The sequence below is a fragment of the Azolla caroliniana genome, unplaced genomic scaffold, assembly GCF_043228905.1.
Source record: "Azolla caroliniana isolate FFs.n. ecotype wild unplaced genomic scaffold, voAzoCaro1.0.p SCAF_220, whole genome shotgun sequence".
Taxonomy (NCBI): Eukaryota; Viridiplantae; Streptophyta; class Polypodiopsida; order Salviniales; family Salviniaceae; genus Azolla; species Azolla caroliniana.
Genome location: NW_028230655.1, coordinates 39,122 through 50,445, shown reverse-complemented (window position 1 = coordinate 50,445; position 11,324 = coordinate 39,122). Strand labels below are relative to the sequence as shown.

The 11,324-nt window shown below is 35.5% G+C and overlaps 1 protein-coding gene across 2 annotated transcripts; it reads right to left on the bottom strand.

Annotated features, from left to right (window-relative positions):
- Positions 1-7,327, bottom strand: LOC147848795 (putative protein phosphatase 2C 58). Of its 2 annotated transcripts, XR_015531872.1 has the most exons (9): positions 7,127-7,327; positions 6,521-6,584; positions 5,839-5,947; positions 5,510-5,681; positions 2,096-2,221; positions 1,892-2,015; positions 1,598-1,650; positions 281-335; positions 1-33 (listed from the first exon to the last, which is right to left on the bottom strand). XR_015531872.1 is itself a non-coding variant. In XM_087338112.1 (8 exons), the coding sequence occupies exons 1-8, from the start codon at positions 7,241-7,243 to the stop codon at positions 1,594-1,596; spliced, it is 846 nt and encodes a 281-aa protein (XP_087194238.1). In that variant the 5' UTR covers positions 7,244-7,327. The 2 variants fall into 2 exon arrangements, 1 of the variants encoding a protein (XP_087194238.1); XM_087338112.1 differs by lacking the exons at positions 1-33; positions 281-335 and adding an exon at positions 1,740-1,816 and having other exon boundaries at positions 1,594-1,650.
- Positions 7,328-11,324: the final 3,997 nt, after the last annotated feature.

Here is an 11,324-nt window from a genome sequence, read left to right as displayed (position 1 = left end):
CACCTTCTCACAGATAGCTGATAAAGATGGTTCCTGCAGCAATAGACGAAAAGTTTCATTACTCATATATTCAAAGCAGGAAAACAAACGGAAAACAGAACTTTCATTGGTTTCGAGCATCACAAAAACTTCTTTTTCTTTTGATTTATTGTACATAAAAGTTCACCAAAATCTCCATGTTGCCTAATTCTGGAGGAAGTATAAGCACACAATTCAGAATGCAGAGGAGCATTATAAGACAAAAATAAAAGAAATTTTTAGCAGAGCGAAGATATCTTACCGTTTGTTTATGCTTGTGAATGAAATTCACCACCTCCTGACTTCCCATGACATCCCTGCAATTCAATCAAGATATTACTAATAATTACATTGTAAAGCATATCAAGCTAGACAGGTCCCACCCACAGTTCATTCCTAGTTATAAATCCTGTATCATTCTGCACTCGGAATGATTATGACAAAATAGTTCGAAAGTAAGGCACAAGAAAATATAACTAATAAACCTCATAATCAATCAAGTCATACCCATAGATATAGGCGTCCATAGGAGCTAAATTTTAGCCTTTTATCAGATTTTTATGAACTAAAATACATCAGCCAACAACATATCCTACATCGATGATCTATAGGCACATACATATATACATACATATACATATGCATATGCATACACGCACACACTTACATACATATATATACACATACATACATGCATATGTTCTTTCTGGAATGAGTATTTCTGTTAAGTCTGTAACTTCACCTATTTGTTATTCATATGCAAGACTTGACTATTATGCCATGACAGCTAGTCATCTAGTGTCAGTCATTGCGTGAGATCTATTGGAAAAATTCAGTTTCCTCACGTCTCTTGAGAGTGGAGTTCACACTGTACAGCCATTTCAAATGACCGTGTGAGCATTGTGAGGTAAAGAAGGTGCATGAAATCACCTTTGACAAGATGAAAGCATACCATGTCCCCATAGTTATGGAATTGCTTGCTTTGGAAAGGCCCTTTCAGTAAAAACTGTAACTATATCTCCAAAAATAATGACTAATTAGAGAATGAAAGATTTAAAAATGCTATCCTATATCAAGGAATCATTAATCTATGTTATTCTTGGGCAGAACATTCCTCAATTCGTCAATTTGGTAATGAGTATACTTGATTATTACCCTCAGTGATCTTAATTCTTTGTCTGGAGACAGCTAATTGATTATCTTCCGATTTCAGAATCATGTAGTATATCTGATACTTATCGGTTCTCAAAGTCTAACAATAATACTATAAGCATAATGAAATCATTATGAAATACCTCACAACTATGACGCACTTAAAATGAAGTCCTGAAACATAAGGAAGAAGGATGAGGGTTACGCATTCATACTGGATACTGGTAACAAGATCACAACTCTGTAGGGTTCTCCATTATAATAGGTTGTTTTACACAGATCCAGAAAATGGGGCTTTCTTTGATACGCTTGGGGGAGACAGAGGTGAGTTTGACATAAAGACATACAGACAACGATATACAGCAAAAACATTATCATTTTCTGAAATGGCAGGGAAATATCCCAAAAAACACTTGAAAGTTCTTACCAGATCCCATCACAAGCTAATATAAGAAATTCATCATCAGTAGTGCGCTTTACCTGAAAATGATTAAAAGGCCTATATTTATCAGAAACAAATTTGAAATTAAAAATTAAAAATTATCCATAAATGCTTCTTGCAGACATACTATTTTTATTTCAGGGCAGGCCGTGAGAATTTGCTTATCGGGAGACAACAATTCGTTTTGTTTGAACTCAACATCACCTGATTAAATGACAGAAAATGGTATGGATCAATCATATAGTTTTATATAGGTGCATTCACATAATAAATCCTTACCGATTGCCCGAGCCAAATTTAAGCTGCCACATATTCGTCCACCAGATATAAAACCTCCAGCTTGTGTTATCCTCTCTTTTTCTAGTTGAAGTCCTGGTTTGTGATCCCTAGACAACTCCAAGGCCTGCCAGAAAATTTAGCAATACGTACAAGTTTCCAGCTTGATCTCAGATAAAATTGATGGGCTTAAAACGTGTTTCGTACTTTGCCAGCTCTTGAAAGGACACACCGAGAATCACCAGCATTAGCTACTATAATCGTATCAGATCGTACAAGAGCAACAACAGCCGTGCTCCCAGAAGTAGGCCCTGGAAAATCTGAATGGGAACCCTGCCAAGATGAAAATATGAATAAAAAGAATATTGCCATAGAAGGATCAAATCAAAGATGAAGCATCAATTATTAATCAGAACAAAATGAGGCAATTCTCTTCCTCAAATTTGCACACTGAATTGATTTTTTATAGTAAAAAAGTGCATCCAAGTTCTATACACACTCACATATCGTGTGAGAAGGAGATGGTGAAGGGAGGGACAGACCGCATGAAAAGAAAATTTGTTCATTAATTTGACCGTTACATCTATGCCTTCTTTCATCAGGGCTGTGATTAAGTTTCTGAAAGAATCATTGGATAAGAAGTTAAGCTAGTCATGCAAAACAGAACAACTTGAGAAGACAAAAATATAGACAAGCTGAAAGAATCCCAGCAGTACAAGACAGGTATGGTTGGAGATGAAAGTTTGAAATATGGATGGCTGAAAATAGATGTGGCACTATGAATAGAGCCACATCCTTCCCCCAACAATATGTCATATATTGTTGCTTGAATCTGTTAGCCTTTTCTTTATTGACACACTCGAACTTTTTTTTCAAAAAAAGATACTACTGTGGTATTAAGAAATGCCATAAGGCGATACATAAAAGATGTACCTTTCGGTAATGAGACCCTTTCTAAATTATAATCACCGGCTTAAATAAATACTTCAGTGTAGAGTAGAACCACTCCACCTTATCAGAAATCCGTCTATAAAATATTCCTTTGTCCCAGCTGGCATGAAACTCCAATCGTTTGAGTTCGACGTTACAATGGCCTAGGTTGTGACAGTGAATCAGTGACATTCCTTTCGACTCGCCAGCAACAATTAAGATGCATGAAGCAGTACAGGTCGAGGTTTCATTGCCACTGAAACCAGCCTTAACAACCTTTGATGGCAGTGATTAACACTTTTACACATAAATTCTTTCACTCAATTAATAAGTACGATTTAGAAGAGAGCAAGAGTTTAGATAATTTGACACAATACACCGATTGGTCAAAGCTTGGTGCCTCGGTAGGTATTTCTTTATCACTCAAATTAGAGTCAAATTGATTATAAGAACAGAGTTTTTCCTTCAGCCAGCATAAATCCTGAGAAAAACAAACCCCACAGGAGTGTCCAAACCGACCTTCTCTACTACTAAAAAAACTCAATATCACAAATCATAAAGATTCTCAGGATAATCAGAATTCGCAATTTCTGAAATCAGTAACATATCACAAAACTCTAATTGCTTATCAGTTAAAAGAGGCATTAGCTTCAAGTTGCCATAAATGAGAGCGAGTATCCTCCCAAATGGGAGAGACAAATTGGTAGGTAGTGATTACGTGATTGATAGTATATGTCACATTACCATCATGGCCATTTGGTCAGAGTGGAATTCTTTCATTGGCTGCAATAGTACTGTCCCATACTTCTCATACTGATGGCGTTGTCCCATAGTTCAGACCATTTATGGAGTTGAATTGTGAGTATTGAATGTTCAATACTGGACTTGAGGATTCATGCATAGATTTGGTGTTTCTACATGTCTCTAGGTCACTTCCATAAGCCATAAGCATGATATCTTTTGCGTGCTACTACGATAGCGGTGTAAGAGATGTTCAGAACAATATATGAATTCTTTTGCTCTATGTGTTCTTGCCAGGACAGAACTTCAGCACAATTAGTGTGCTTGACTGCATTTTGTACATTGTTGAGCCAATCCTTGTGCATTGTTGTACATTGGTTTCTTGCAGCGATAAGATTGCAGCATAATAAAGTAATTAATTAAGAATGCAAGACATGAAATTGGAGAAGAAAGAAAGAAAGAAATATTATTGTCTATGAAAGGGCAAATTGACCTATGAAACCAAAGCATTTTTACAAAACACTAACAGCGGTAGTTTCTAGCTCATCAGAAATGTGATGAACATTCTATTAACAAATGAAAGTTCAAACTTGGGGGCATGTCCTAATTGTTTACTTCTAAATCAAAAGGTTTACTAGCATGGCCTATGACCCTTATGACGGTTAACGATAGATTTTATCTTTTTGAGATAGCGAGTTTGTGGACAAAGAGATGCCAAAGGTCATCGCAATTTTGCAGGATATGAGTGTTGTTGCTCTTTCCAGGGTAACAAACTCCTCTAAGGCATGTTTTACTATGTTTTGCGCTTTGGGGTACATATATGGGTGGGATAAGATTTTTTGCAAGGGTCCAAATTCTTCTCTAAAGAGGTTGTGATACTTTCCTCTGATTTCATAGAATACAGGGTATCAACATGTATGATGTTTCTCTGTTTCAACATTGAGAAAGCATCGCTGTCAGAGGTGGTTGTTTCGTTCCAGTCCTCAACAGTTTCCTCAACATTCTCCATTAGAGAAGGTGAGTGAATAAATTGATGCAAAAAAATGCAGTTGTATATGCAAAGATATTATCTACTCTTTAAGGCGGTATTCATGGTAGACAGGATCTTAAGATAAACTGTTCTCTTTGGTGCAATTACTGTTGCAGATCAAAATCCAAGACCTATTCATAAAACAAAATAAGACCAAAAACAACAAAAAGGAACTCCTGACACCCTATCTCTCAAGAACAAGGTTTTATACAACGCTATATAAACCAAAATTTGTTGGGAAAAATAGTTCCACATTTTTTACTGATCTCTAAAATAATCCTTCTAACCTAAAGATTATTTGAGATTTGTCTATGGGTTAAAACATCAGATTACCTGTCGCAAGCAGATTTTTTCAAAGCTGCACCAATAACATAAGAAAATCATACAAACTTGTTCCCTTTCTTCACTAACCACAGAGCATGAATGGAGCTTTCTTCGCTTAACTGCTCCTTATCTTCAGATGCTCTATATTTGCATTCAAGGACTTTATATAAACCTTACACAGCTCCAAAGGAGATGTTCACGATTATATTCAGCCCTCCATTCTCTTCTTAATTTATCTAGGACGCATTCATTGATAAGAGGTTCCTATATTCTAGTAATTACGAGTCATGATTGATCTTTCATGATGACATTTAGGCAAGTGTGCTATTTCATGATTATATTCAGCCTTCCATTCTCATCTTAATTTATCTGGGACGTATTCCTTGAAAAGAGGTGCCTGTATTCTAGTAATGATGAGTCATGTTTGATCTTTCTTGATTGATACTTAGGCTTACTGAGTTAAGTCTGCCTACTAGAAACATATACAATGGTACACACCATAATAGTTCTTGGATCTGATCGTAATTGTAACATTTTCATCTTCAAGGAAATAAAGCAATAACTATAGTTCAAGCAACAACCGAGCAATTGTGTACCTGTTCAAAGATCCAATTATCATCAACCACATGGTTTGTGTTTGTGGCCTTGCTTTCAGAGATTTTGGGAGACACAATACCACCAAAGAATTCGCTTATTTTAGAAGTTCTATTTTTGGGTACAATGTGCAATTCCCTCCAGCCTCGGTGTCCACGCATCATCTCATCCATCCTATAAACATTAGCAAGCAAGAACCGAATGTACTCTCTCTATAATCACAAAAAGAATGATTAAACCCCAATGCAATTAGGTGAAAAGAGAAGGAAAATTCAGAATATTGCGCAACAAGTATGACAGATGCTTGTGATTTTCTATCACATAGAATCACCTCAAAAAAGCACTATGAATACTTTTTGATATGTCTTCTCTCCTATATTCTTCACTTCGCAAGAGTTGATCATGAAGATGCTTAGCACAAAACCTCGATACAGCTTTCCCTGAACACAATTACATATATAAATATAACTGGACACTTTTGGTGAAAGTGATCCTAAAATATCTTTAAGTTGAGAACATCAATCAGGGAAGTACACATAGACATCTGCTGCATATTCTCATGTTAAACTCTAAAGCTTAAGATGCCAAATGAACAACATCTGGAGGATCGCATCGATGATCTATAAGTTCTTGTTCTGAACCACGTTTATAGAATAAAAAAACTGGAGAAGTGACACACTTTTCTTTGGTTCGTAACTTTTCCATAAGAAATATTCCTATTCGAGCAAAGCTGAATTTTTGTCTTCGTGATGAATAGGCACTTTGGCATGGAAGAAAATAGACAAAAAACTTTGGGTTATGGAGTTCACATTTTCGAGCTGATATTACAGGACAGGGATATAATATTTTGAACTATTGTATGAAATTTCAAAATTGATGTCTGTGTGTTTATAAATTATTACTCCAATAAACAAACATGTATTTATAACTTATTAGGCAAATGAGCTGATGTAACATTCTTCTGCAGAATCTTAACTTCTGTTTGATTACAATAGAATATTGACTAAGCTCACCTCCATGACCATCATAAACGCCAAAGAAAGATGTTTCTTTATCAAGATCTAAAATAGCAGTATGCTGCAGCAAATACAACCATGTAAACGGTATACATTAGTCCTTTACTAAAATATTTCCACTAAATGAGATCTTAATATAAGATGAAGTGAACAAGTACTACTTTCAAGGATATCAGAATCCATACATCATATAAAATCAAGGAGGCAATAGGAGCTATTTATCCGCAATGAATTGGCAAAGTTTCCAAAAAAAACTTGAAAGGTAACCATTTGGCACGGGTACAAGGTTTTCAAAATATTCCCACAATTTTCTATATTTTGCTATTTTAAAGCTTCAATTGAATTTCGTAAAATCAATATATAATGCTAAATAAACTCAGTCGTTTGAGTAAAGCAATTTCCTATCAATTGCTATTCAACCCTGCATGTAGCAACATTGCTCTGACCAAATACAAAAAAAATATAAACTGCAGACCCATTTGCATAAATCAATTACTATTCAACTCTATATGCAGCAGCAATTCCCTGACCAAATACAAAAAGCTTATAACTTACAGATAGACAAAAAAGGTGATGAGATGGAATAAAATTAGAAAAACTTACTGCATCTTCCATGGTGTTTCGCCAGCCTTGCATTGCAGAGACACCATATTTCAGCTGCTCATTATGTCCATCTTCTGATAACTTTTCAGTCTTTGGAGTGCTGAGATAACTGCCCATGATCTACTGCTTTCGGTAGTTCATGTGTCAAAATAAACTAGCTCTTGAGATTTAACACTTCAATGAAGCACCAAGATTGTAAACCCATTCTCTTGAAGTATTTGACTAAATGATTCAAATTACAAAACCAAGTCCCCAAACTTTCTATGACATGAAAAGGACATAGGGAAACATCATCCGAAGAGCTTAAGTGACAAAACCAATCCTAATTCTAACAATAAAACCAAAACCAAACTGATCCCCTAAGTGATACAGCCACACACTCCTATTCAGCCAAGAAAACCTAATAAACCAGAAAGCAAACTTACGCAGCTTGATAAAAAAGGACAAAACTTGATTGGTCATAAGATGAATTAGAGTTTAAGTGCATAGACAACGCAAAGAACGTCATTTTTGGCAAACAAAACCAGAAGAAATTAGAGTATACTGTGCATATTCAAGAAATCAACAAAGCAGAACATGCACAATATATTCAAGGGAGAAAAGGGAAATTAAGTACGCGAACATTAATTATCTGATGAATTAGAATCTGTAACGTAATGCATTGAAAAGAAGAAAAAGCCTAACCAAAGTGAATGTAACACACGGAAGTCGTGAGAGAATACTATGCAGATGCCAGAAAGCAAGAATCAAAAGAGAGGCAGACCTTGAATATGCCTGTGTGAGGAATCAGGAGGAAGTATCAGAGAAGCCAGTAACTGCAAAAGCAAAAAAAAACAAGTGTTCAGCTCTGCAGCCACCGATTCAACCAAGGTTGCTCTTCAGTCAAACCTCCTAGGTTAAAAGGGGAGGGAAGGGAGGGACCCTGATAAAATCAATCATATACATATACATGCATGCATATACTCTGCAGCTTCTATACATGATATATATATTCTGCAACTTCAATGCAATATAATATGTGCATGTACACATACATATACTCTGCAACTTCTATGCAATATAATATATGCATGGATACCTATATAGACATACATATACTCTGCAACCTCAGCCAACATAAACCCATCATCATCATCATCATAAATTAGGCCGAATAGAGTAGGATGCACTGAAACTAACGAGAGTCTTTTGCATCAACAAAGTCAAAAAATCTTCAAGATCGTGCATATGTTCACCACCTCTACCACCACCCTTTGTCGGAACATAGTCATGAACTCAATGATTTTCACCATTAAATCCTTTAGCGCAAGCAAACGCCACACTAGCAAAGCTTTTTACCATTCCAATATCGTCTGTGTTTTTGCATCTCATTGTTGGGACAGTGCTCTAATTTTCGTTCACCATGTCGGTAAAAAGGTTCAACATACATATGATGATGATAACAATGGAAGGTTCTGTCAAACAAAAATATACATAGCAGTCTTGATTACCCAAGGCAACCAGAGATAACTCTGCAGCTGCTGCGCATATGAGAGAGAAAGAGAATGTACTTCCACAGTTTCGACGAATTTAATGAGATCAATTTCGAGAATTTAGGATACATACTCGTGTTAAATTAGGGTGCCCTATATATGTACTTTCTAGCAGGGCCTGAATTTGACGGGTTAGTCTTTAAGTTTTTTGACACGCATTTTTTAAAGATGTATCTCATATATCACATGAGAGTGCAAAAACTGATATGTCATTTCACGTACAAGTTTTAATAATGAAAAGCTCTATATGATACTTCATTATTATACATTTTATTAGTATCGAAAATAAACAAAGATACACAAATAAACATAACTACCTAACAAAGATAATGAAATCATACAAATTGCATACTTAATCATCATATATTTCTTAAAGCCCAAAAATTACAAAAAAAATGTTTCTCATACCATGACTCCTCATATTAAGCATTGTGCAATATGTGTCTACTTCAATCATACTATCCTTCTCTCTTTCTCTTCAAACCAAAAGTTAAATATATCCCTCCAACAAATGTTTGATGATGTCTCTTGAGCATTCAAGGATATAAACATCCGCACAATTCACAATGAGAATGATTCCATTGTACTAACTAACATATACACAAACTTCGATATTTCAAATCCATGCGTAATTAAGCACTTGATGTTCGTTGTTGGTAATATATACAATGCCTTCTTCAATTTACATGCATAACCTAAGAATTTTGGATATTGCATATAAATTTCCCTGCATGCATGCTCATGTACATATTGTTCCCAACTACTCGACGTGCATTAGTGGCATAAGCCTCTTCGCTAACCTCATATGGCCAAATGAGCATACCATCTACAAGATATTTGTTCTCTATCAAAGTTTTGTTAACTCATACAATACAATATGTACTTCTATGATGTGTGATGTGTGACAATAAGATGTGCTTATTGTATTCGATGACTTATAGCATACAATACAATAAATACCAAAAATCTTATCACTAATTTTAAGAATCAAAATATCCCCAATATTAAGATTCAATAGACCAAATTAACCTCCAATTTAGAAAGTGCATGAAAATTTTAAAATTTTAAAAATCTTCCTAGAGTATCCTAAAATTCCTCTAGCATCACTTGTGCATATTAATAGTTCATCCAATCAACAATCAAACATAATAACCTCATCACAACCATACTCCTTGATATCTATGGGTTCAACCAATCAACAATCAGACCTATCTTACATCCTCCATGCTTTCTATGGCTTTCAATAAGTCCATAATGGACAAACATATGTAACTAATCACTCTAATTGCTTAGTCCTTATCCTATTGTAGATTTTTGTGGGAATAAAAGAAAATGCATTCCACTTTGTCATACACGCTTCTCATGAGCAATCTTCAAAGAAAAAAGATTCAATAAAAGAGAAAAACAGAGAAAATAGAGAAAAAAAGAGACAAAATACATACTTCAAAGTGGTGTAGTGGCAAATAGTAGATGTCGTGCAATCACTGAGAAGCGACAGGGAACAATGAGTAGCGAGTGAGCCGGGAGCAATGGGTAACAACCAAGGACCATGGAGTAACAATGATGGAAAGCAACGAGCAGCGTGTGAAGAAGGAATAGGAATCGTGAAGAAGGAAGCAAGAAAAGAGAAAACAGGGGGGAAATTGGGAATGAAACATTGGAAGAAATATAAAATATAAAAATTTTCATATACTATAGAAATAGCCGGCTCATCCAGCTAGATTCTATTTGGTCAGAAATCATGGCCGGAATCGATTCCGGCTATCCATAATGGTTGCCACCGGCCGGCAAAAGTACTGATTCCCAATTCAACCTTTGCCCAACACTATAATATATATACATACATACATACATACATACATACATACATACTTACATACATACATACATACATACATACATACATACATACATACATACATACATACATACATACATACATACATACATACATACATACATAAATGACATGGAAATTAAAATTTTAGCATGTCATTTGACATGGGGTGTATGTTTTTGACGGGCAAAATGGCCTTAGATGGGCAAATTCCTGCCCTGCTTTCTAGCCCTATATAAATTTCTTATGAGAAAATATTGATCTCACACGATTATAAATGGCTTTGCATTTTAAGTTTGGTACATGTACATAGCATATACATGCATATTTAGAGATTATTGTGATATGCCTACAACCTGATGATACCTAAAATTTAAATCATTCATGAACATTTGCCAAAGAAAGAAAACAAAGAGTTAACACCTAAGTAGTTTGCTATGCTTTATAATTTAGAATGTGACTTTGCATTAGTTAGGAGAACTATATTAACTACCAACCTTAATTAGAATCGAAATTATTCGGGCATAATTATGAGTTTGAAAAGGGACATGGGAAACAACCTTCCACCCTCCTTTTGGACCCTCATGTTGCGCGCTCTTCTCGATCCTAGATAATATAAGTTATAACCCCGACCTCCAAACATGGGACAGGGTAAGAGATTGGGTATAGGAGGAGCAAGTGCGCTTGGTTCATTTTCGGATCGAATGGTCGTGACATCAACCTCGGAGGTTTCCAATTTGGGCGGACAAATGAGGAAAGATGCATGTGGACATCGGGCGTTCACACATGATGATTTAGCGGTGCCACATGAAACATAGGGAGCAATGAG